The sequence below is a fragment of the Quercus robur genome, chromosome 2 (genome assembly GCF_932294415.1).
Source record: "Quercus robur chromosome 2, dhQueRobu3.1, whole genome shotgun sequence".
NCBI lineage: Eukaryota > Viridiplantae > Streptophyta > Magnoliopsida > Fagales > Fagaceae > Quercus > Quercus robur.
The window spans coordinates 81,827,849-81,855,627 of NC_065535.1; the positions used below are offsets into that span (position 1 = coordinate 81,827,849).

General features: G+C 37.2%; 2 protein-coding genes across 2 annotated transcripts; both read left to right on the plus strand.

Annotated features, from left to right (window-relative positions):
* The first annotated feature begins 929 nt into the window (after window positions 1-929).
* On the plus strand, window positions 930-5,708 carry LOC126715321 (cytochrome b-c1 complex subunit 7-2, mitochondrial-like). The gene is made up of 4 exons (XM_050415876.1): window positions 930-1,162; window positions 1,310-1,467; window positions 2,514-2,561; window positions 5,377-5,708. The coding sequence occupies exons 1-4, from the start codon at window positions 1,063-1,065 to the stop codon at window positions 5,443-5,445; spliced, it is 375 nt and encodes a 124-aa protein (XP_050271833.1). The 5' UTR covers window positions 930-1,062; the 3' UTR covers window positions 5,446-5,708.
* A 7,952-nt stretch (window positions 5,709-13,660) lies between these two features.
* On the plus strand, window positions 13,661-14,556 carry LOC126715322 (uncharacterized). Its single transcript, XM_050415877.1, has one exon. The coding sequence runs from the start codon at window positions 13,787-13,789 to the stop codon at window positions 14,183-14,185; it is 399 nt and encodes a 132-aa protein (XP_050271834.1). The 5' UTR covers window positions 13,661-13,786; the 3' UTR covers window positions 14,186-14,556.
* Window positions 14,557-27,779: the final 13,223 nt, after the last annotated feature.

The following is a 27,779-nucleotide window of genomic DNA, read 5'->3' on the forward strand; positions in this document are numbered from 1 at the left end:
TGGGCCATTTTGGCCAACCAATTCACTACTAACAGTACCTCAGTTAAGCCCACACCGGCAGTTACAGGCCCTCTGGGAAAAAATGGCCCATTACCATCAATTTTGGAAATAATTTGTCCAAAAACACTGTTTCTGAACTATATAGCAATGTACCACTTTTTCGGGTACTCGAGCTTGGTGAGCTCGAGTACCATGTTTTTTTAATCCACTATCGCCCCATATTCAAGGAACCCTATAGTGGCGTTTTTAAGCCCTATAGTGACGTTTTCGGGCCCTATAGCGGCATTTTTAAGCCCCATACCAGGTTAAGGGGCCCTATAGTGACGTTTTCGGGCCCTATAGCGGCGTTTTCCTGCAAAAAAAATTTTTATAAGTCCCCATAACAGGTTCAAGGGGCCCTATAGTGGCGTTTTTAAGCCCTATAGTGACCTTTTTGGGCCCTATAGCGGTGTTTTCCTGCAAAATTTTTTTATAAGTCCCATAACAGGTTAAGGGGCCCTATAGTGGCGTTTTTGGGCCCGAAAACGTCACTATAGGGCTTAAAAACGCCACTATAAAGCTCCGTGAATATGGGGCGATAGTGGATTAAAAAAACATGGTACTCGAGCTCACCAAGCTCGAGTACCCAAAAAAGTGGTACATTGCTATATAGTTCAGAAACAGTGTTTCTGGGCAAATTATTTCCAAAATTGATGGTAATGGGCCATTTTTGCCGGCCCTCTGCCTCCAAACTAAAACGTAAACCACAATCTACAGTCAAAACTCTTAAAAGCCCAGCCCATGTCTTCTTCGGACTTAGTATCAATCACTCTTTAACAACTATGAAACCCTTTTTTTTTTTTTTTGCCAAGTCCACACTTTAAACTAGTTTCTGGACACAAAGCCCATTACAACAAATAACGCTGGCCCCTCATTGAGGCCTTGACGCTCCTCAGCTTTTACAATTTCCATTTCCATTTCATTTCATATCATTTCCAAAGGCAAAACAAGCTGAGCTGAGAGAGAGAGAGAGAGAACTGGTTCTGGGTAGAAACCCTAGAAGAAGAATTGACCGGCAAAGCAATGGCATCGCCGTCGTGGTTGCAAGCTCTGTTGAACCCTAACAAGAACTGGTTCGCCAAGCAACACATGAAAACCGTCTCTCAACGCCTCCGCAATTACGGTCAGTCTCTCTCTCTCTCTCTCTCCCTCTCTGACTATACGTATAGATAGGTGTTTGTGTATTATCAGTATTATTATCCATATGTTAGGGTTTGTGGTGGTTTGGAAATGTTGATGATGATGATTGATTTTTGTTGTATGTGAAAAGGACTGAGATTTGAAGATCTGTACGATCCGAAGGAAGATTTGGACATAAAGGAGGCTCTGGATCGCCTCCCTCGGGAAATCGTGGACGCCAGAAACCAGAGGCTCAAGCGCGCTATGGATCTCTCTATGAAGCACGAGTACCTTCCTCAGGATCTTCAGGTTCTTTTTTCTCAATCATTCAACCCTCAAATTTCTGCTTCCTTTGTTAAATATTCGAATCAACTCTAATTTTTGTAGCTCGTTATACAAGTTCAGCAATCTGTTTGAACATATTATTACTTGGCAGTCAAAAGACTTGATCTGCGATTGAAAGATTTGAAGTATGATGAATGTAACTTGAAAATAAAGCAAAAAATAATGGTATGGCAATTGTCAAATTTGTGGATCCCTTATTGATGATTTTTTTTTTTTTTAGTTTTCAGTTAATAATTAATGTGATAGTATAGGTGTTGTGAGTGCCAAGAGTCTTGTAGCTCAACTGGCAGCTCCTGATGTTTCCAACAGAGACGTCCAGGGTTTAAGTCCACCTCCCCCATTCTATCTATTTAATTTTAAAAAATTTAAAACTTGTGAACTTAGCCAATACAAAGCTATATGATAGCACCCAATTTCAAAAAAAGAAGCGTAGGGGAAGAACAAGAACCTAACATGGTATTCTTAAAAAAATAGAAAAATAATTTGGATAACATACTTTATATGATCCAACTCCCCATCAAGTTCCCAAGTCTATAAGGGTGTTTATAACTCCCATCAAGATCTATATGATATATAATTTGGGAGGTGACTTCTGTCAGTGATCCTAATGATTTATTAATAGTTCTCCTTTTTTTTTTTCTTTTTTTAATAGTTGTATTGACTGATTTATTTCCTTGTTTATTGGACAAAAACAAAATGCCATGGTTATTTAGATCGCATCTTGGAGTGTTACCATAGAACAGATCACTTTTTGTTGTAAAATGTAAATTTTCTCCCTTCACATCACTGCATACATTGGAAGCTGTTTTGTCTAAAAATGGTGTAAAAAATGAACATACTTTGGAAACTTTTTGAACGTGTTCATAAAGTTTTGTCCGTTCAAGGAGGATCTCAATCATTTTTTTGGAATTTTTCCTAATTTTTGGCCATCTTCTGTGAGAATCATATAATAAACATGTTACAATCTGATCTTCAAGAAACAACCTTGCTTATGTGTTTTAATTATGCAGGCATTGCAAACACCATTTAGGAGCTATCTTAAGGATATGCTAGCTCTTGTGAGTACTTCTTCAAACTAAATTTTATTGTTATGTTTTTAGCAAATATATTTTCCTCTAATGTGCATCATAACAGCCTATACTTTGTCTTTTGTTAGTCTCCCTTAGTTGATGATTGAATAGTTGAAGAAACCAATTAGGAACTGTCTTTTTTACATGTTAGTGATGTGGCTTGCTTTGACTATTATGAAAAACATCTGAATTTTTAACTTGCAGATTGGTGGATCATATTTGGATTTTGACTATACTTTGGATTTTGTTGGACGTTAACCTTTTTTTTGGATGAATAATTCACATTTGAGCTTGCGATATAGTCATTCAGTGTACTTTTCAAAAAATATATATAGTCATTCATTGTTTTTAAAAGCACGCTTAGGAGCGCTTAAAGTTCAAAACTCAAAGCCCAAAAGTCCAAGCACTTTGCTTGGTTGAAGTGAAGCTCATTTAATGAAGAGCGCTTCAGGCGTGCTTTTATGGAACTTTTTGAAGAATCACAAAGCATGCTTTAGAGTGCTTTTTATTTTTTGGCTAAAAAATATACAAATCATTAAAAGATCTTGAGGGAAATGGCATGGACCATTATTTTATTATACAAAATTTACAGTTTACTACACAATCATTGTTTTGTTACATATCAAAAGACACAAATAAGGATAATTTACTGTACTTGGGTTTTTGCCTTTTTAGATATATATTGACAACACCATGCATATCATTTTGATCATAACTGTCACAATTATATAAATTTTCTTGTGCATAAAGCACAAGAGAATTATATAAAATGTTATGTTTAGATTATTATCATATTGTCCATTGATAATTGTTTTCATACTTGCTATATTAGAATTTAAGAAATTGAAATTGCTTATTTAAAATTTGAACTTGAAATTTTTGTGCAATTGCACTATCCATTTGAGTTAATATAGGCAAAATATATTACTATTGATAGTTTATTTACTTTTTCTTATTATTATTATTAGGGAAAAATTGTCTTGACACCCCCTAAACTTTTAATTTGGCCAATTTACTCCTTGAACTTCACATATGTGCCAATTTAAGAAAGAGAGGGAGAATTAAGAGCTAAAAGAGTAAGAATTTGGTTATTATTTTGCTCAATGAGATTACAAGAGGCAGCTGCCTATTTATACAAGTGTAGCATAAGAGAAAAGGGCAAGATTAGCCAAACTAACTCTGTAACTAACTGTGCCTAACCTCCAACTAAGCTTTAACTACTTCTTTTTAAGCACATGCACTATCTAATTAACATATGCTGCACATGGCTTTACACTAACTGATTACAATGCTAACTAAGTAGACGCAACATCCTCCAGCAACCTTAGGACATTAGGTTCCTAACATCAACTCACATGGCAAGCACGTGAAAGAAAAAAAATAATAATAAAATTAAATTAAAAAATTAAAAAATAAATAAAAACCAAAGCATCCGAGAGAGAGAGAGAGAGCTAGGGTCCAATTTTTTGAGAGAGAAAGAGGATCAAGGTTTTGGAGTTGGTGACTACTGGTTGAACCCACCACCACTGTTTATGGGTTCAGTTTTTTGGTTTTCTGCACATAACTGCCTTTGTGTGGGCTTGTCATCCCTCTGCAGATCTACGTTTATTTGTTTATTTTTTTCTCATCACTTTTCTTTCATCTTCTCGACAATGAATATGGTAGCTTTGTTAAAGAAGATAGAGGAGAGGGGTTTGGGTTGGGGTTTCGGAGTTAGTGGGGCAGTGGTTTATGGTAGCAGCCATCAGGGCTTTTGGCTGATGGGTATGGTGGTATTTTGTGGTGGTGTAAAATTTTGGGTCAGTGTATTGCCTGCAATATCTGCACTCACCCAATCAATTGAATCTACTCCCATTCCCATCAGATTTATGTCCACCATACAACACCAATTGAGGAGATGAAGTTTTGGCTATGGAGGTTTTCTTCTTTTGGTTTTGTCAAATAAATTTCCAGAATAATTGTCTCCTTAATATGTCTAAAATAACATTAACAATGTAATTTGGAACAATTCATCAACAAAAAATGTAATTTGGAATGATGTTGGTCAATTTATGCTAGAAATCTGGGTTGCTCTATTTGGGATTTATTTTCCACCCTTTTTGTGGTTACTTTCACATCTATTAGATATACCGTGTAGTTTGGCGGGGGGTTGGAATTGTTGGGGGTATGGGGTATATCCTCTCTCTCTCTCTCTCTCCCTTTCTTTTTTTCTTTCACGTGATGTGAGTTGACTGTTAGAGTATTTTAACAGCAAAGTGATAGAAGTATCAATTTGGACGTGTGAAGTTTAAGGAGTAAATTGGCCAAATTAGAAGTTCAAGGGTTGTAATGGTCACTACCTTAAAGTTTAAGGGGTGTCATGACATTTTTCCCTTATGATATGTTATTACCTACCAAAAATAATTATATGCTATCAATCTTTCTAATAGATGCTTAAAAAAAAAAAAAAAAAAATCAGTCTTTCTATTAGATATTATATATTATATTCGAAAATGTGAACTTTACTTTAACCAGGGGTGTGCTTGTGCTTTGTGCCTAAACTCTAGGACCCCAAAATGTTTAAGTGTGCTTTGATGCTTTTATAAACACTGGACTCAGAAATATCCAATTACCTAGATGTTTGCCTAACCTTTTCTCCATTTCTCCTCACACTTTGTGCCAATACAGAAAGTTTTTCTTGTCCTTAATTTACCTTGATGATGCCTTTTAAAAAAATTCAGTTATTACCAATGTTGTCTAAATATGATGTGTTTATGCGCTTTGAAGCTTAGCTTAGATACATTTTGGAATGGCTTAATGGCAGGTTAAGAAAGAAAGGGCAGAACGCGAAGCATTGGGAGCATTGCCCCTCTATCAGCGTACAATTCCATGATCATTTCTTCCTGTTGCAGGCACTTTTGAATCTCCATGAGCAATAAAAAGTTATGGGTTAAAATTGGAAGGACCGTAAGTGATGACGGCTCTGATCTACATTAGGGCTTTTAGCCTTTCACGTTATTATTATCTGGCAATTCATTAATTACAAAAGCACACTGTATTCTACCATCGATGCTTTCTCCTCTCAAGCCAAAAAAACAAAAACAAAAAAAACATTGGTACTCTTTGGCCAAATATGGAGGGTTAAAATTTTATTTTTGTTGGATGTCCTTTGTTTTTGGCCCTCGTGTTTAAAGTCTCTTGCATCAGCTGTGCAGAATTGCATTTTTTCTACTTTGGGTATATCTGGTTTAGTGATCGTTTTGGAAAAAGCTTATTTTCATTGGTTTATAGACCTTGAAAAATAAGATTGGCAAAAGTATAATTCTACTTAAAAACCAGTAAAATTTAAAAAAGCTGTATTTTGAGTTTTTCTTTTTTTTAATCCTCTAGTAAGTTTTAGACGTCTTTTCTTACTCATCTAACATAGAAGGTTTTATCATTTTATGCTTAGAAGCACGAACTAGACACGGGGGACGTTGCACAATAATTATTGAATGTCTAGGACAGACATGAGGGGGACACAATACTTATTTAAATAAATTTAATATAATTGTTGGCATATTTTATGCCTATTTTAGGTTTTTAAAATAAGTAATAACCCTCAAAAACAAAAAGATTGGGAAACATGTCTAAATTAATTTAAGGCTGCATTTGTTTTGGCGTAAAACCATTTCAGGAAATGGTTTTACGTCTCACCGTGTGTTTGGCTGTGCATGGAAAATTCATTTTCCGAAAAAACATTTCAGTTAATCATAAAAAATTTTTCTTTGACTCGGAACATTTTTTACACTTCTATTTTCACTTCAAACCATTTTCGGACTTCAGATGCGCAGAGAGAGAGAGAGAGAGTGAGCGAGCTAGAAGAGAGAGCACAGGTGGCCGGCCAGCCCATATCGTGCAGCCCCCTCTGTCGCCTCCACTGTCCAGATCACGCCGCCTCATCACCCAGAAAGAAGAGAGAGTAGAGAGAAAATGTGAAAAATTTGTGAGAAAATAGCATTTTTAGAATGTTACCAAACAGTGAAAATTGTTTTCTAATATAACTTTTAAAATACAACCAAACATTAGAAAATATTTTACATTGAAACAAACACAGCCTAAAAGTAATAATATATCGCAAACAAGTATAAGGATATCCCAATTATTAAAAAATGAAAGTAATAAGGATACCCCTAAAATTAGGGGTGATCTCACGGGTGAATTGGGCTCAGGTTGGGGCTTAACATGCCACTCAACCCAATCCCTTTGGGTGGTGAACTCTCTGACTTATGGTCGTCCAGCAGATTGTATGGGTTTTGTTTGCAACACCTTCAGGTGGTCAGTCGAGCTCAGATAAGTCGGGTATGGTAAATCTAGGTAACCAACAAAAGCATAAAGCCCAAATTGTAAATTTACAAAAATTTTGTATCATATTGTCAATCTTATTAAAAGTGCAAACACATATATAGGACTTATTAAAATAAAATAAAAATATCTAATCATGAAAAAAAAAAAAAAAAAAAAAAAAAAACATAAATGCATAGTTGAAGGCATGCTGTGGTTTTGAATCCTTAAGCTCATCAAGATCAAGTCCGGGGTATTGGTGTTGAGATCCAACCTAATTGCTCTATGTCATTATTCTCCATGACTAGTCGTCATCATTACCGAGATGAGCTGACATGCTCGGTGCGTCATTGAGATCAAGCTTTCCACATAGTGAGAGAGAGCATAGCAACACTAGGTTTTAAAAAATCTTAGAAACCAATTAATGCATGTCACAATTCAACTATAAAAGATTCAAATTTTGCAGGTTGAGCTAATGGGCACTTTTTTACCAAACCCGCTAACTACCCAAACCAGTTACTCGGTGAATCTACTTTTTGAAGTCTCCTGTGACCCTTTGAGTCAAGTTGGATTGGACGGACAGCTGGAACTTACAGATTTGTTGAGTTCTCCCCTGTAGATATTGTCGAAAAATAAGATGATAGAAAAGTTGAAAGATAAAAGAGATTTAGGTCTTGTTTGGATTTTTTTTTTTTTATCACTCATCACTCAATTTTCGTCACTCATTACTCATCACTTAAAATACCCTACCTGTTTTGCATCATCACTCACTTGTCATCACTTAATATTTTTCACACTGTTTGTGGACCCATACCTGTCACTCGATGCTTTTTTTTTTTTTTTTTAGTACCCAAACTCACCGAACCCAGTGAAAAAAAAAATTAAAAAAAAAAAAAAGAAAACCCAGCCAATGGAGACCAGTGAAATAAGAAGAAAAAAAAGAAAGAAAGAACCCAACCAACGAAGACCAAAAATATTATGTGATGAAGAACAAAAAAAATAAATAAATAAATAAAAAAGGAAGAACGAACTGACAAGAGGGAAAAGGAAGAAAAAAAAGAAAAGAAAAGAAGAATGAACAACTAAAGAACAGTGGAGAAGAAAGTAAAAAAAAAAAAAAAAAAAATTGGTCAAAAGGTGCGGCTGACCTAACTAGTGGGTCTCTCCATGTGTGTTTAATTATAAAAATGTCATTGAAAACAGAGTTATAGAAACTGAAAACAGCTAAAATGTGTTTTCAGTTTCCATAACTCATCACTCAAAAATCAGAGAATTGAGTGATGGAAACAAAAACTAGAAACAGAGTTATTGAAATCCAAACAAGCTTTTGAGTCATGGGTCCCATCATTTTTGAGTTATAAGTTATGGAAACTTAGGCCTTGTTTGGATTTTTTTTTTTTTTTTTTTTGATCACTTATTACTCTTCACTCAATTTCCGTCACTCATCACTCATCACTCAATTTCCGTCACTCCTCACTCATCACTCATCACTTAAAATACCCCAATTTCCTATTACCCACCCATTTTGCACACTTCACTCAATTTTTCATCACTCAATTTTTCTACTTTTTTGTGGGACCCACGCCTGAGCACAATGTCAGGCCACGGTTAGCCTACCTGCGTAACATATATTCATTTCAACCCTTCATCCCACATATTTTTTCCCTTAAACACATATTCTCCCAGAACCCTCAACAAACCCAGTGAAGCCGTCGGCACAATCATCACTGTCTAGCTCAGCTGCTGCTTCTTCTTTATGCTGAGCTCTGTGACGCGGGCTTCTTTCTGCCGCACCGAGAGGGTGCGATGTTGAAGTGTGTGTGTATTGGACTAGGGCGCAAAGGAGAAAAGATTCCACTGTGAATGGTCACTCATTCCAAATGTTGCGAGGTGGGAGGCGTTGATCTTGTTGGCTTATCAGAGCTACTTCTTCTTTATCTTCATCTTCTACGACTTCTTCTTCTTCAGCTTGGTTTCCGTTTGCTCTGATGGTGAGCTCAAAGCTGTCGGCATGGTGGGGAAAAGACGAGATCTGTGGGTTTTTGGGTTCTTCTTCTACAGCTTTTTTTTTTTTTTTTTTTTTTTTTTCCAGATCTGTATCCCTAAACCCAGTAAAAATCATGTTTTTATATTGGTTATGGATTTTGATGTTAAATTTTGAGTTGATCTTGAACTTCATATGTTTAGATTTCTAAGTTTAATTTTAGTGGGTTTTGTATGTTTCTATTTGGTACTAAATCTGGGTTTTTTGGGACTTGAAAGATTATAAAAAAATCTGGGTTTTCTGGGCATCACGTTCGTCGGTCTGAGCTCGGGCTGACACGGGTTGGCTAAGGTGGGGCTAGGCTGAGGGTGTGTGTGTGAAAGAAGCTCTGAGGTTGGATGTGGGATATTTTTGTGTGGCTTGATTTTTGGTGTGAAGACTAAGAAGGAGAGGTTGGTGGGTTTGTCAAAAGCAGCGCTCGGTGTGACTTTGCTCTGACCGTGGGACCCAGGTTGTGGGTTTAATTACAAAATTGCCATTGAAAACAGAGTTATGAAAACTGAAAATAGCTAAAATGTGTTTTCAGTTTCCATAACTCATCACTCAAAAATCAGAGAATTGAGTAATGGAAACAAAAACTGGAAACAACTGAAAACAAAATCCAAGCAAGCTTCATAACTTATTTCCATCATGAGTCCCACCATTTTTGAGTTATGAGTTATGAAAACAGAGTTATGAATTATGGAAATCAGAAATCCAAACAGTCCCTTAGAAATCCAAACACCCCCTTAGTTTTCTCTAGTATGTATTTGGTTGAGAGGATAAAAACTTATTTGTTTAGCTGAGAAAATAAAATAAAATAATAGTAAATAGAGATATAAATTTACCATTATGTCATCATTAGATAAAACAAAAAACAAGGCATTGTATTTTTATTTAAAAAATTGTGTATAAATAGGCGCTTTATTTAAAATAAATAAATAAATAACCAAAACTGTTACTTGACAATTTTGCCTTGCCCCGCTTGACTAGCCCCTCCTTATTTTGTCTTACACAAGTTTTCCCCGCCTCACAAAAGTTGTGGAGCGGGCATGGGATGAGATTTTAGCCCCCCACCACAAGATGAGGCGAGGATGGGTTTAGATTTTTTAGACCCACCCTGCCTCATCCCATGTTAATAAGGATTATAATTGTAAATTTTTCATACCCTAAAACCTTACTATTTAAACAAACGTATCAATATTAGCTTATTTTATATTACCTAACATAGCTCTGTCTCTCTTTTCTCTTTAGCAAGATTGGAAATAAGGTACTAATTTTGGACTCTTGTGCATCATGAACCTTTGATTTTTCAATGTTTTCTTTTGTCTTTATTAGAAACAAATTTGTAAACTATTGAATCATGATGGAAGAAAGTGGAAATTATTGTTGAAGTAGGCAATTTTTATTTTGTCATGTATTAGGAGTTTGGATTATTTTGTTATGTGTTATACTATGAGTTTTTCTTTTTGTTGTGATATTGTCTTATTAAACACTTGTATTTAGTTTTTGCTAAAAATTAGTTTGATTTGATGGGATAAATTTAGTTGTAATTTCAAGTATATTTTTATTAATGAAATAGGTTTCATTATAAAAAAAAAAAAAAAAATGTTATAGTTGTTGGGAAAATTAACAAGAAGTAAGGTTTCACGGGGTGGGGCAGGGCTTCATAAGGCCCTATGAGACAATGATGAGGCAAGAAAATTTTTCCCATCATACGGGATAGGGCGGGGATGTGATAAGACAAAGGATGAAGACCCCATCCTTTGGTTTTGCCCCACCCCATTGACATCCCTAACTATGACCGTGGTGAAAAAAGAAACAAATGAACATCCAAAATAAAAGTGAGAGAAACAAACGAGACAAGATAAGAAAAAGTTTTAAAAAAAAAAAATGGAAAAGAAGAAGAAGAAGAAGAAGGAAAAGTGTTCAAAATCTGAACGTAACTTTGCTGAGTTTGGGGTAATTTTTGTCCAAAAAAGTAAAACTTGTTTTCCATCCTATTTTCTTCCCAATTTGGGGAGATAGTATATAGAGTTTTGGTGGGCTTAAGAGAACTATCAAACTCTACAATTTTCTTCCCCATTTTCTCTCCCTCAATAAATAATAAGTTTTTGCTTATTAAGTTCCACCTTCTCTTAAAAGTTACCATAATTTTTGAGTGGAGTTGTGATATACATCTGTATTAAAATATATTTTTCTCTCTCTTGTTTGTATGTTTGTTTCTCAAAAAAAAAAAAAATAATAATAATAATAATTTTTAACAAAACTTTATACTTTATAACCCAAAAAAAAAAAATTTTATTAAAACAAAATGGGATGGGCAAAGAGTCTTAGACGGTTCTATGCCAAATGTTGATTATCATTTTTTTTCCCCTCAAGGATTAAACTGGTTGGTATAATCAACAGAGCACTCCTATTCACTGGTGAAAAAAAAAAGGCACTACTAACTGGGAAGGTTTGACTGTTTGATTTTGGTTAAGTTAGAGTAATTTGTTTTCCCCTCATCTTGTCCGGCGGCTCCATGAAGTTGGTTTGTGATGTGCACTAGCATGTGAACAGTTGGGCGAAATTTTTGTCCTCAAGCCATGACGGAAATTGTGAACATTGAACCAAACCAAGTTGAGCATATGCATCGGGTCGCACTGACTTTGTATATGTACGATAGTAAACAGTCTGGGAAAATAATAGTGATGTTACCATCTATGCATTCAGCATCGTTGAAATTTTTCTCGTGAAAGCGAGCTTTGTTTGGAGAAAAAGGTATGACAGTTTGTGTTTTTTTCTCTGGCTTTAGGCATGTTTTTTTTTTTTTCAAATCGATAGCAAAAGAAATTTTTAAAACCATTTCAAAACGTGAAACTAACGTTCAGGGTTACCCAACCCATGGGCCAAGGCATGGTCTTGCTGGGCCTGAAGTTCTATGCAGTTTCTGAACAATTAATATTGGCAACTTTTCCAACAAGAAGACAAGGCCGGCGGGTTTCGAGAATTGAAAGTGGAAGGTGTCGTCATGTGACTGTTTCTAGATGGTTCACCGTATTGCCACGCCAGACACGCCCGGCTTCCCTTCTTCTTCTTCTTCATTTTCTTAGACCACGTGCTTGTCTTATGCGGCTACAGGAAAGAAAGTGAGAAAGCTGTGTTAAAAATATCTTTCACAAGTTTTATTTTGGATCCTTGAATGTTAACTTGGTCTGTTCTGTAGTCTCTGTACACATGCCGTCCACAATGCCAACTAATTTTGGATCCGATATGCGAATCAGATGAGTGCAGCCTAGGAATTTTCTTACCATTCAATAACTCAACTTTCAATCTAGAAATCAAAATTTTCACAACTTTTATCCTTTTTATATATATATATATATATAGAAAAATAATATTAAATAAATGTAAAGTCTAATGCAGGTGTATATGAATATACATTTTTCTAAAACAGAAAATATATATATATATATATATTTATTGAGGCTTGCATTGGGCTTTTGGCCTTTTGCACATATTGGCAACAAATAACTATCAATAGAAAAGGGATATTTGTTCATGTAATGTGTATTACACAGAACTCACTTAAAATAATTGTATACAATTACATAAGTATGATTTAGTAAGTGACATGATATGAATACATGTCATCTTCTTATTGTTAGTTGTAAATTAAAAAATGATACAACTAAGTTTGTAACTAAATTTTATTCTTTGATAACCACTCATTCATCATAATTGTGAGGGCACTTTGCTTGTTACTTTTGAAGTGGTGGTAAGATGTTGAATATGAATATAGATAAATTCAAAATGAAAGTCATCTATATATATATATATATATATAATATTTTTGTATTTAATTTTGTAAAACTCCTGTTGTGCCACCTCATTAGCCTACTTTTTTTTTTTTTTTTTATCAATTTTCAATTTTTCAAACAATGTTAGATATGAAGAAATATTAAAAATATTATCCTACAAATCCAACTATTTTAACTCTTCTTCTTTTTCCTTATATAGTTTTGTTCTTCTTCCAACTCTTCCCCCTCCTTTTTTTAGCTCTTCTTCTTCCCATTATTAATCTTTTTTTTTTTTTTTTTAACTTTTCTTGCAAGTTACTAATAAGGAAGATATAATTTTAAGATAGCATGACTCTAATCAATTAGCTGTACAGACTTGTATAGTATCACCTAATTTCTCATAAAGATAGAGATTATAGAAGGGACCAATTTCTTCATAAGATAAAGGTTACAGATCAGAGCTGACAACAAAAATAGATTTCCCCTCAGAAAAATAAAAATAAAAATATTTTTTCATAAATCTACCTTTTTTTTCCTTTTTTAAGAAAAAAAAAATTAACTAAACTAAGCTAGCCCTTGGGTAAGATACTTAGGTTAAGACCCGTAGACCAATCCTTATGGATACCCACCAACAGAAAACTGCTGACAGCAAAACTCAAGTTTTAATAAATTAAACGAAGTGCATGAACCTTGCCAACTGAACCATCTCTCATTGACAAATCTATCTTTAAATAATAGGAAAAGCAGACCAAAAATAATATTTCTGTTAAAAAAAAACTAACGAAAACTAAAAGCAAGGACATTTTAGGCAAAAGAGTCCTGGCCAGGACCTTTTGCTAAGCATAACCGGAATAGCCGGTAAAAAAAGCGCACAGAAACCCCACAGCACAGAACCCCAACTCATACTTTAAACAGCCACGTGTCCGATCTTATCCGTTTTCTACTTTTACCTTTATAAATTGTAACTAAACGGCTAAACTAAAACCACCATCTCTCTTGCCTCAGATCAGAGCATCTTTGAAATTTGAACGCTCTCAGACTCTCTCTCTCTCTCTCTATCTAAAACTCATAAACACATACTTTCTCTCTCTAAAAAACTGCTTATTATGGCTACGAATCTCTTTTCCTTTCGGCCGTCGGTGATCAGTGCTTGTTCCTCATCGGGTCAGCGGAGACCCGACCCGAACAGCAGAAAATCCGGTGGAGGAGACGGATCCTCGTCGGCCAACTGGTGGATCCCGCTATTCGGCTGGTCCTCGGAGCCGGATTACATTGATTCCGAAAACAGCAGCAACAACAAGAAGCGGATCGAGTCGGAGAAACTGGAGATGGAACCGGATCTTTCGAGAACCCGAACCCGGTTCACCCCGGGTTGCTTCACGGAGGAGAAGGCGAAGCAGCTCCGGATGATGATCAAGGAAACGGAGTCGTTTCATGACAAGATGTACCACTCCGCCATCGCATCCCGCCTCGCCACCGATTTCAAAAACAGCTCCGATCAGTAACTGTTAAAAAAGCTCCGGCATCGGCGAGTTACGGCTATTTTTCAAGCTCCGTACTAAAAAAAAAAAAAAACTTCATAATAATTTAATATTTTCTTTTTAGTTCTTTTTATTTTTTGGTGTTGAAATTGTAATGTTTTGTATTTGTATTTTCCACAGTGTATGGGAGATGACTATGACCATGAGAATGTTAGAAAAATGTTAAAATGAAGGTGATGTGATGATTGTGATTTAAAACTATATGTATGTATTTTAAAATGTAATTAGTTGTCGGTTACGTGAAATATACGATGATGATGGTGATGATGTAGCAAATGTAATTATTGATGTATATAGTAGTGCTTTTAATTAGAGATTTGCTTTGCTTTGTGGAATTTTGTACTCAAGGATTAATTAATAATAATCTTTGAGAGTGATGGGTGATGATTAATAGATTTTAGAGGGTCGTCTAGTTTTTATTATTTAAATGTTCATTAAAGTTTATATGACTTTGTCAAAAAAAAAAAAAAAAAGATGATTTGATTGATGGCAAATTTGGGGCTAACCATTGGATTAGGGGTTTTAATCGTTGCTCTACTTTTGGGGTAGTGGATCATTGACTCACTAACCTTTGGATTACGGTGAAATATTTATTAATGACTGTGAGTTTATCTTTGTGTGAAGGGGGTTTTGGGTAATGGGTAATGGGTAATGGGGATTGGATCAAAATCCCATCAACTTGGCTATACAGCCTATGCTACTCACATGGATCTTGGCTAGATTCCCCAACTTTTCCTAGTGGTAATCAAGTATCCCAAAGAGGAATATTCGTATGTCTCAGGATATTTATTTGTACATAATCTTTAATTTTTTAGTTTTTGATCACTAGATTTTGTTTTCTTCCTTATCTAGTTACTAGATAGGGCTTGCACGTACTTGTTGTGGAAAAAAAGAAATAATTAAGGTTAATTTTAGATTTTATTTGTATCATAAAATAAAAATATGAATAATTTGATTTCTAAAGTATATAGAAATTTACATTAATCAAAAGAGATATTAATTTTAAGAATTATGATAATTATGTCGTAAAAAGTTAATTTCATTCACATAGGAATTTTGATCAACCACAAAATTAGGGTAGATATTTAACATATAAATATTTATTTAACTATAATAATTTTTTAATACTTACTTGCTAAAGACAATATATTTACTCTTTAAAAACTTCTAAGAATGATAATGAATATTATCATCTTCTAATAATAAACAACTGAGTTTTGTTAAGAAATTTAAAATAAAATAAAATAAAATAAAAAGATAACAAAAGGCATGTGTCATCGAATTTTTCATTAGATAAATTATAAGTTTTGAAATTTTAAACCTAGAAAATGAACATTCTTTAGATAACAAATAAAATACCTAATATCATCATTTTAACTTTCTAAGAATTTCTATCATTTAAAACTCAAAATACGTAAAGATGTCTTAACATTTTTCACACAAAAAAATGTTATGTCCATGACATTTTCACAACAAATCATAAGTAGTAGGTTACTACAAGTTGTTATTGGTGGAAAAAAAAAAAGTAGTTTCATTGGTAAGTTTAAATTAAAACCAATAATAATTTACCATATTTGATTTGTTATGAAAGTGTTGTGAAAATTATTGTGGATATAACACTTTTTTTTCATAATACTTTTATTTTTAGTTGTAACTGGTTCTAGTATGATATTTTATTATTTTATTATTTTATTTTGACCTATAATGAGTTAACATCTCAACAATTGTGAAAATATTGCACCAATTTGTGATGTTAATATTTTATTATAATATGAAACACTGTGAATTGGACAAACCAAAAATAATATAGCAAATATACTACAACTTTATGCATTCACAAAAAAAAAAAAAAAAAAAAAAAAAAAAGGGCTAGCAAAACAGTGAAAGTTGAACAAACTAAAACTATTGTCGCGAAATTACTGTAGTTTTTCCCATTCACTCTTTTTATATATAGAAATATACATTACACTTACAATGTAAATTTATATCATAAACACATAAAAATTGGCAAATGTTGTATACATTTGCAAAATTTGTACAAATTTTTTTTTTTTGGCAAATGTATATAATATTTGCTACTCTTTGTGTATATACAATGTAAGCTTACATTACAAGTAGAAATTAAATATATAAAGATCCTTTAAAAGAGAGAGAGAAAAAAAAAAGTTGGTGAACTTGAAGAAATTAAAAAAAAAATTAAAAAGGGGAAAGAGGCAACTCACTAAACCAAAAATATTGTTCATAACACTATTCATGAGCTTATTAAATGTATATAATATTTACTACTTTTTGTGTGTATTCAATGTAAGCTTACATTATAAGTACAAAGTAAACATATAAAGATCCTTTAAAAAAAAAAAAAAAAACTCAAACCAAGTTGGTAAACTTGAAGAAAAAAAAAAGGGGGGAGGGGGGAGGGGGGGGAGGCAAGCCACTAAACCAACAATACTGTTCATAATACTATTCATAAGCCTATTCGCTCTTTTTATATATAAAAAAAGAGCACAAATCGATGACTAAAAAAAAAAAAATGAATAGTACATATTGAACAAACCAAAAGTACTGTAGTTCTTACACATTCACCTAACAAATGTCACAACATTTTCACAAAACATTTATTTTCAGTTGTGGTTGGTCACAGTTTCATATTTTATTATTTTATTTTGACTTATAAGAAATTGACACCTCGATAATTATAAAAATATTGTGAAATTTGTTATGTCAATATAACAATATATATATATATATATATATGCGAGTTCTTATAAATATTTAAAAGAAAAAAAGTACAAACGAAAGACTGGAAGGAAAAAAAAAAAAATTGTAGCTACAATGCCACTTGAACAAACCATAGTGGCATCGTAGCAACTATTCAAAACTTGAAAAAAAAAAGGTAAAGACTCAATAAACCAAATGTGTATTGTAGGGGCATTGCTGCTTTTTATATTAGGAGTGTGCAAAAAACTAACGAACGGAAAAAACCAACCGAAACTGACTGAACCGTTGCCAAAATTTCAGTTTGATTTCCGTTTTTAATTTTTAAAAACCAAAAATTTCGGTTAGATTTCGGTTTCAGGTTTGAATATATCGAACCGATCGAAACCGAACATATTATAATATATTTTACATAAAATTCTTAATATAAAGTCTATATATATATATATATTTGTAATTTGGGCCTCCGTTAGTTATTATTATTATTTTTTTTAAAAAAAGTTGGCCTCTAGTTTGTACATTAGTTGGGGCTTCGGCCTTTTCATTTTATTTTAAAACATTAGGCCCATTTGGGCATTTTATATATATATATATATATATATATTGTGATCAGATCAAATCAAATCTGGCCTCTTCATTTTATGATTCTTTAATTTCTTTCTATTTAAACATTGTTATTTAAAAGTTAAAACCCATTAGATTAACTAATTAAGATGAAACTAAGTAAATTTCTATTAAACTAAAACTAATTAAACTATAAAAATAAAAGTTAGAAAACCCTACCCAACCACACTTCACTTCACTCTCACACTCTCACTCAGCCGCTCCAGCCTCATCACCAACCAAGTCTCCATCTCTAACTTCTTCTCCACCATCTCATGCTCCCACTCGCACCTCAAAGCCACCAACTCCCTCTTTGGCTCCAACTCCATATGCCACTCCTCCGTCGCCTTCCTCCGCTCCGTCAACCTCGCCTCTGGCTCCTCCCCCACCGATCGCCCCAACCCCCTCCAATGAGCCGATCGGTACTCCCTCTCACAAATGGCAACACACTCCACTCTCCATTCCCTCTCTCTCACGGTCTCTGCCTCTGCCGCCGCCTCCCCACAGTCCCTCTTGTTTGGATGGTTAGAAAATTTATCCAAAAAAACATATATAAACTATCACCCTGCCTCAATGCTTCTTCTCAGTTCTCTCTCTTTTTTTTTTTCTTTTTTTTTTTTTGTGTTTGCTACTTGCTTGGTGCTTGGTGTTTAGGTGGTGAGAAAACGTCAGAAAGCAAAGGAAATATATATTTTTTCTTATTTTGGTATGTTTTCTAATTATATACATGATTTCAAGTTTTTTTTTTTTTTTTTGCTTGGTGTTTGGGTGCTAAGAAAATCTGGGAAAGTAAAGAGAAATAGGCTTTTTTTTTCTCTGATCTATTTGGTTCTAAGAAATTGGAAGCAATCAAAAACCGACTGACCTGAACCGATTGAAATCCAGTCAGTTCGGTGTCGGTGTTCCTCCCTTTCGGTTTGGTGTCAATGCCAAATTTGAAAAACCGAAAATTTCGGTTCGGTGGAAAAACCTCTCTTCAAACCGACCAAATTGAACCGATTACACCCCTATTTTATATAGCTAATAGATATTTGTGATTGATCAAAAGGAAGAGAGGGGTCAATAATTCTTTTTTAAGTATTTTTTTAATTGGGTTATACTAACGGATACACTTAGTGCATATATTAGTAAATCATTTTAAGAAATTTTCTATAAAAAAATGAAAAAGTTACTAACTTTTTTGACAGCTTTTTCAATTCTCTATAAAATATTTCTCAAAATGGATGATTAATGTGTGCTTTAAGGGCATACATTAACCGGACCCTTTTTAATTTTTAGTACTTTTTATTTTATTTTTTCACCTAAAATTTCGGGCCAAAAGATAACCTGATGAAAGAGTTTAATAACTTAATTAATACATGACTTTGATGGATTGTTATTTGTGCAATAATGTTAGTGAGTCTTTGGAACATATTTTTACTTTTCTTGTAGTGTGACTAGGTTGCCAATCTAATTTGGCCGTTAGATCCTTATTATTATTTTGGGTGAAAGAAAATGGTTACAAGGAGGACAACCAAATGTGGCTTTTTTATTTGGACGTGACCATAGTAACATCTTAACCACTCTTGATCTAAGACTCCACACCACAATCACTTATGAGCTATGTAAATAGCAAGTAGGGTATAAGGAGTCACACCATATTGCTAGTGGGGGAACTCAAACCCATTCCTTGGGGTATGTTGGCCTAAGCCCTTACCACTAGTTTGGCCGTTAGATCTTGGCCATATGTATATGTACGGGTGTGATCTCGGGCCCATTGAGCTTTGGACCCTAACCTTACTGTATAGTACTTGATCCCATGTCCATTGGACCTTTGACTTTGGTTCGGGCATGCCTTAAAGCCCAAATTGGGCCCAAGTGAGGCCCATCTTGCCCTGAACACATCAGAGACAAGCCCGTGCCGGTCAAGTACAACCTAATCGGGAATGTAGTTGCCGTGAACATCCAATGTTTTCGGCATCCCGATATTGCCTTGGGGAATATCGCTGCCGAACCGTTTTTTGGAGGTGGGAACCAGTTCCAATACCATTATCACCGCTCCTAACGGAGCATCCAATTAGAAACGATAGAATTTGACCCCCATCCACACAAGTGAGGACAGGAAGTAATCATAATGCCTCCACCCATCTCAAGCTATAAATAGGATAATAGAGTGAGAAGTGGGGGTTGGAAACTCTAGAGAGAAAACAGAGAGAAAAGAGTAACAATATCAGTAGTGAAGGGAGTAACTCTGTGAGGAAAAAGTGAGGAGTTCACAAAAACAAGAGCGTAAAGTTGGGTCTCCGAGCAAGGGACTATCCATAGTAGGAAACTCAAAACCCACAATACAAAAAAGTTGTGAGCCCAAGTATAAGTTGAGCCTATTGAAGACCATTTAGGCGCGCACAATTGGTGCCAATTGTTGGAATCTCCTACGTAGCTATGGTTCTGCCGAGACTCATGCGGGGAAAATGTCTGAAGGTCAGTTAGGGAGTTATGCTGAAAGTGATTCTGGGAGATCTTCTCAGGGATCCATTTGGTGAGAAAAAAGGCAAAAGAGGCGTAAAGATAAGAAGCATGAGCAAGAGGAAGTGTAGTCTAGCCTTGGAGAAGGGTCGTATCAAACACACCAGACAATATCAAGCACATCAGGGTGTGAGCGCTTTGACAGGAGGGACGAGGAACTTGAACGTTTGCGTAATTTGGTAAGAGATTTGGAGTTGGAAGTAAGAAGTAGACATCGGAGAAGGGATCGCGAGGAGCGTGAAGAGGGGTCAGCTACTATGTGGGGTCACAATGGAGATGGGTCCCATCGATCTAGTTCCCGTAGACATTAGGATCGATCGCGAGAGTACACAGACCGAGACTCAATCTCCTTAAAAGATCGAAGACCCCACAACGCCGCTATGGATGTTATGAGCCAAGCATTACACAGGCTGCTCGATCATCCTTCTCAGGGGACATTGAACGGGCTCCTACGCCGAGCAAATTTACGCAGCCTTCGTTTAACTCTTATGACGGGAAAATGGACCCGGTGAAGCATGTAAGCCACTATATCCAGATGATGTCTTTGCACACTCATAATGATGCGCTAATGTGTAAGGTATTTCTTTCGAGCCTCGGGCCCACTTCTTTGAGGTGGTTCAATGGATTGAGGAAGGGCTCAATTCATAGCTTTGTCGAGCTAATCCAAGACTTCGGTGTCTGGTTTATGACCTGCAATCGGTGGATGCCCTGTTATCTATGAAAACAAGGGCAAAGGAAACCCTCTGAAACTACACTAGCCGGTACTAAGAGCTATACAACGAGATTGGCAAAGGCAATGAAAAATCTCAGCAATTACTTTTTGATTGGGATTGCCCAAGGACTCCGAATTGCGAGACTCGTTGACAAGGAGACCTCCTATGGATATGAGGCAGTTTATGAGGCGTATCGAAGAGTATAAAAGATTGGAGGATGACCGGCAGCGGAACAAAGGCAACGCTCCGATCATAATCAGCCTTGGCAAGGGGGTTTTCAATCAAGGCCCTGGAAGGATTTAAGGATTCAAGAACCGAGCACTCAGGTGAGGGAAGTGAATGACATTCAAGGAGTCAGTGCACAGGATCGTGGGTCGAATCAAGAATGAGCCATACTTTCGGTGGCCAAACAAGATGGAGGGTGACCTGTCAAGGAGAAATCAGAACCTGTACTGTACTTAACATAGGGATAAAGGGCATACCACTGAACAATGTAGGGTGTTAAAAGACCATTTAGAGCAGCTGGTAACAGCAGGGTATTTGAAAGAGTTTGTGGTGGACCCGAGGAATCAGGATGTCGGGCAGGAAACTTGACCTCGAGGGAATCCTCTCCCACCCCTATTGGGAGTAATAAAAGTCATCCACACAACTTCAAGGGGTACCACGATATCCAAGAGGAGAGGGGTACTAGTTGTGGTTCCGGTAAAAGGTTGTCTGGACGAGCGATCCTCCGAAAAGAAGTTGAAATACACTCGGGAGCCCATTGCTTTCAATGATGACGATCTAGAAGGAATGATTCAACCACACGACGATGCTTTAGTGGTCACAACCTAGATAAATGGTTTTATAGTGAAGAGGGTACTAATAGATCAAGGGAGTGGAGCTAAAGTGATGTACCCCGACCTGTTTAATGGACTTGGCCTGAAGAATGAGGATCTCTCTAAGTACAACACATCCCTGGTGGTGTTTGATGGCCAGATGGTGATCCCATAAGGGCAGACTTCCATTTCTCGTAAATATGGAAGGTCAGGTAATGGTGACATTTAAAGTGATCGGTTCGTTTTCTCCATACAGGACAATCCTTGGAAGGCCATGGATTCATGCAATAGGGGTAGTCCCATCCACTCTCCATGTGAAGGTTAAATTTCGCACCAAGCAAGGTATTGCTATAGTAAGGGGAAACCAGCAAGCGGTCAGGTAGTGTTTGGTGGTCGCCGTTAACCGGGAGATCAAGTAAAAGGAACTAGCCAAGGAAGTACCCTTATAGCAATTACAGGAACCCCAGGAAGGAATGGGGGCTAGTTATGCTGAGGGCTTAATAAGAGTAAGGATACTATTGGATGATAACAGGAGTTTCCAAATAGGAACAAGTATGAAGGACGTGGATAGGGTAAAGCTACCGCTATTTCTTGTACAGAACGTTGATGTATTTGCTTAAAGCCTGTACGAGGTGCTCGGGATAGACCCTGAGTTTATAGTTCACAAGCTTAACGTAGACCCACCATTCCCTCCCAAGAAGCAAAAGCCAAGGAGATCGGCTAAGGAGCACGTCAAAGCCGTCAGGCAAGAGGTTAAGAGGTTGAAGGAGGTAGGAGCAAATACCGTGGTGGTAAAAAAGAAGAACGGCAAATGAAAGGTGTGTGTTGATTTTACTGATTTGAACCAGGCATAATCGAAAGACTCATTCCCCATGCCGAAGATTAATCAACTAGTAGATGCCACGTATAGGCACCCAAGGATGAGCTTTCTGGATGCTTTCCAGGGTTATCATCAAATTGCCTTGGCCGCCGACGATCAAGAGAAAACAGTGTTCATATCCCTCGATGCTAATTACCATTACACTGTAATGTCGTTTGGGTTAAAGAATGCTAGAGCTACTTATCAAGGGATAATGACAACGATGTTCAGAGATAAGATTGGGTGAACGGTGGAGGTGTATATTGACGATATGGTGGTTAAAAGCAAACGGGAGGTGCAGCATATTGATGATCTTAAAGAGGTGTTTGAAGTGCTTCAACGACATAAGTTGCACCTCGATGCTGACAAGTGTGCTTTTGGGGTGGGGGATGGCAAGTTCCTAGGGTATATGATCACTAGCCGAGGAATAGAAATCAACCCGATGAGATTGAAGCTATAGAGTGCCTCAAGTCGCCGAGCAATCCAAAGGAAGTCCAAGTGCTCACCGGTATACTGGCTGCCCTTAACCGATTTATTTCCAAGTTTGCCAATCGATGTCGTCCATTCTACCAACTTTTAAAGAAATGGAAGGGATTATAGTGGAACGAAGAGTGTGAAAAGGCTTTTCAAGATTTGAAGGAGTATTTGGTACGAGTGCCTATATTGACGGCCCCAGAACTCGGGGAGGATTTATTCATGTATCTCTCAGTGTCCGAGCATGCCGTAAGTGTCATGCTACTGAGGGATCAAGGAGTGCAATAGCCAATATATTATGTCAACAAAACCTTAGTTGATGTCGAGACGAGGTACTTGCCTCTAAAGAAGTTGGTATTAGCACTAGTACATGTTACAAGGAAGTTGCTCCATTATTTCCAAGCTCATACCTTCTATGTATTAACCGAATATCTTTTGCAGTCATTGTTGAAAAGATCTGACTTCACGGACAAAATAGCTAAGTAGGGAACTCGGCTAGGCTCCTTTGACATTAGGTACAAACCAAGAAGTTCGGTGAAGGGTCAAGTTCTTGCCGATTTTATCGCAGAGTTTTCCCCGAGGAGAGAAATGGAAGTGGTTTGTCATGTGAAGGTTCACCCGTGGAAGGTGTTTGTGGACAGTGCATCTAGAGCAATGGAAGCTGGGGCTGGAATTGTCATCATTAATCCAAAAGGGATAAGATTGGAATATTCTTTTAGGTTAGGTTTTAGGGCTTCCAACAATGAAGCCGAGTACAAAGCCTTGCTTGCCGGATTGAAAGCTGTTTGGGATATGGGTGCTCAGGAAGTTGAGGTTTATTCGGATTCCCGGTTGGTGGTTAATCAGGTGCAGGGTAGTTTTGAAGCTAGGGTCCCCGAATGATGGAGTACTTATAGGTGGTAAGGCAGGTTATGAACCAGTTTTTGAAGGCAAAGGTGATTCAAGTGGCCAGGGGGCAGAATCGACATGCGAACTCTCTAGCCACTTTAGCGTCATCACTGACCAATGAGGTACCTCGGTTAATCAAAGTGGAGCTAGTGGCAAAACCAAGTATAAATGTAGGGGTAGGTGTTTCAGTGGTGGCAACATCCGAGCCATGCTGGATGGACCCAATCATTGACTTTTTGGCTAAGGATTGAGTGTCAAATGACGAAAAAGAAGCTGACAGGGTGCGTAGAGTAGCTGCTTGGTATTGGTTATAAGAAAATCGTAAACTGTACTAAAGGTCTTTTAGGGGGCCGTATCTTCTATGCTTGCGTCCCGACAAAGTTAATGAGCTCTTAACCGAACTCCATGAGGGGGTGTGCGACAGTCATGTTAGGGGATGCTCATTGGCACACCGAGTAATGACCTAAGGATTTTGGTGGCCACAGATGTAGAAGGATGTTGCTAAATATGTGCGGAAGTGCGAGCAATAACCATGTCCCGTTGATCCATCAGCCAGCAGGGGGTCTAAATCCTATCAGTAGCCTATGGCCCTTTGCGCAGTGAGGGCTAGACATTGTCGGTCCGTTCTCCTAGGTCACAGGATATCGTAGGTTTGTTATAATGGCTGTAGACTACTTCACTAAGTGGGTGGAGGCTGAGGCATTAGCTAATATCTGAGATGTGGATGTCAAGAAGTTTGTGTGGAGAAGCATAGTAACAAGATTTGGAGTACCAGAGTCCCTGATATCTGATAATGGGTTGCAATTTGATAGCAAAACCTTTCACAAGTTTTGTAGTGATCTAGGTATCAAGAACAGGTATTCCACCTCGGCATATTTGTAGAGTAACGGTCAAGCTGAGGCCACTAACAAAGTAATTGTAAACGAATTAAAGAGAAGACTAGAGGGTGCTAAGGGTAAGTGGGTCGAGGAGCTGCCCAATGTTTTGTGGGCATATCAGATGACTCCCAGAAGGTCCATGGGAGAAACTTCATTTTCTCTTACATACAAAAGCAGAAGTAGACATACCGGCCAAGGTGAATTTATGCAGTGCTCGGGTTGCAAGATTTGTCCCTACCAAGAACGATGAATTAATGGTGAAACATCTGGACCTGTTAGAAGAATGCCAGGAATTGGCAACCATACGGTTAGTGGAGTATCAACAGAAGCTTGCCCGGAGGTATAACAGGGATGTGAAGAGGAGGGAATTCTGCACTGGAGACTTGGTACTTCGAAAGGTAATAGGAAATATGCGAGACGTCAATGTAGGAAAGTTAGCCCCAACCTAGGAAGGGCCTTATAAAATTACCGCTATTGCTCGCGGGAGCATACTATTTGGAAGACTTGGATGGAAGACCACTTCACCGGCCATAGAATGTTCACAATTTAAAGAAGTTTTACCACTGACCATCAGTGCACAGGAGTATGGGTTGAGTATAATGTAATATATGTATAATATCAAGTATTATGAGGGCAATGTTTATCCATGCAGATGTATTCATACTTTTGGTTCCATCATTATTAACTTATCAACCCCGATTAGCTAACACGGAGGAAACCAAATCTCTAATTATACTAAGGACAGAAGCCTGTTCCCGGTTCGATCCTAATCACCAAGCAAATGGAAACCTTACATCTAATTATACTAAGGACAGAAGCCTGTTCCCGGTTCGATCCTAATCACCGTGCAGGTGGAAACCTTACATCTAATATTCTAGGGTCAGAAGCCTATTCCCAGTTCAATCCTATTCACCGAGTAGGCGAAAACCTTACATCAGATTATTCTAAGGTCAGAAGCCTGTTCCCGGTTCAATCCTAATCACCGAGTAGGTGGAAACTTTACATCAGATTATTCTAAGGGTAGAAGCCTATTCCCGATTCAATCCTAATCATTGAGCAGGTGAAAACCGTACATCAAATTTTTCTAAGGACAAAACTTGTTTCCCGATTCTACCCTAATCACCGGTCAGGTGGAAACCTTATAGTAAATTTACCTAACAATGAAAACCATGTTCCCGGCTAAGCCTAATAACCTAACAGATGGGAACCTAACACCTAGTTGTCTTAAGAACGAAAGCCTGGCATTCATTTCATTAAATATACAAGCACGAGCCAAATTCAATAGCAATTGCCGTGTAAGCGCGAGCTTGGTGTTAATTTTTTCTAAAAACAAACATTTTTCAGTTCGGTCCCAATCACTGAAAAGATAAAGATATAGCCTATCTTTTTGAATGCAAGTGAAGGAGTAGTCTTTATCACCGACCAAAGACAAGCCTTGATTAGGCTACCTGGTCATTAGGAATAAAAAGGCAAGGCATGGCAGAAAAATAACTTAGTAACAATGCGATAATCATTTATAAATATAGCTAAAATAAATGTTTGGTCACCACATCTGGATGACTAATCAAATAAAGTAAAGGGGAATAAAAATTTAACCATTGTTCTGTCACCACAACCCGGTGACTGTAGGCAAACCAAGCAAATAAAAGGAAAAATTAAACAAAAAGAAAGTAACTGGGTAAAGGCAGGATAAAATCCGAGCATCAAGCTGAAGGATCAATGGGTGGGAGTTGAGCTTCGTCATCAATTGGCCGTTTTGGTGCGTCTTCAACTGGTTGAGCGGTTGGAGGTGGCTGAGTTTGTACGTCCTCGGTAGGCTGGATGCCAACATGAACGTTGCTGGTGACTTCCAGATTAAGTAACTCCACGTGGGAATCAATTGCCTGCACCAACTCCCTTATACTGGGAGTCTCCTCTTCATCAGCAGCACCGAAGTGATTCTGGACGGGGGGAGAGGGGTCCGGGAAGGGAACCTGGTTGGGATTCCTTAAAAGAGAATCGTCAGGAACCCCCATAGCTTACAGGGCAGCCATCCACCCCTTTCCGATTCCATGTTTCCGAGCTTGGTAAATGATAGGCTCCACAGAGTTTTCTGCGTCTGCGAAACTTTCATTGTACCATATTTCTTCACAAGCTTCTAGAGCCGCCTTTAGGTCGGCAATTTCATCAGCCTGTGTAAGGTTCAAGCTCTTCGCCTCCGCCAGTTTGAGCTTGGTCCCGCGCAGCTTCACCTCCATCTCCGTCAACCTCTTTTCTACTAACGTTCTGGCTTTCTCGGACGCGTGAGCTTTCTTTTCTGACTGGCCCATCTTGCCCTGAACACATCAGAGACAAGCCCATGCCGGTCAAGTACAACCTAATCGAGAATGTAGTTGCCGAGAACATCCAATGTTCTCGGCATCCCGGTATTGCCTTAGAGAATATCCCTGCCGAACCATCTTTTGGAGGTGGGAACCAGTTTTAATGCCATTACCACCACTCCCAATGGAGCATCCTCTTAGAAATGATGGAATTGGACCCCCATCCACACGAGTGAGAATAGGAAGTAATCATAACACCTTCACCCATCTCAAGTTAGAAATAGGAGAATAGAATGAGAAGTGGGGGTAGACAATTCTGGAGAGAAAACAGAGAGAAAAGAGTAACGATATCAGTAGCGAGGGTAGTAACTCTGTGAGGAAAAAGTGAGGAGTTCATGGAAACAAGAGTGTGCAGTTAGGTCTCCAAGCAAAGGACTATCCATAGTAGGAAACTCAAAGCCCACAATACAAACAAGTTGTGAGCCCAAGTATAAGTTGAGCCCGTTGAAGACCATTTGGGTGCGCACAATATATAATATGTCTATTGCTGAGTGGGAGAAAATGAGAATCAACCTAAAGCCTAGCCTAGGTTTAGAGGGTGTAGATGCTAAAGATTTCCAATTATATGCCACAATTCTCTATAACTAGGTATGGATGACGAGAAATAAAGTTAGAATGGATTAATCAAAAACAACCCAGAAGAGTTGTGAAGCAAGTTAATAAACTTTTGAGGAACACAAGCAAGGTTAGAGAAATTAGCTCCAAAAAAATCCCAAAAGGCCCATCCTAGACTCCCCCACCTAGG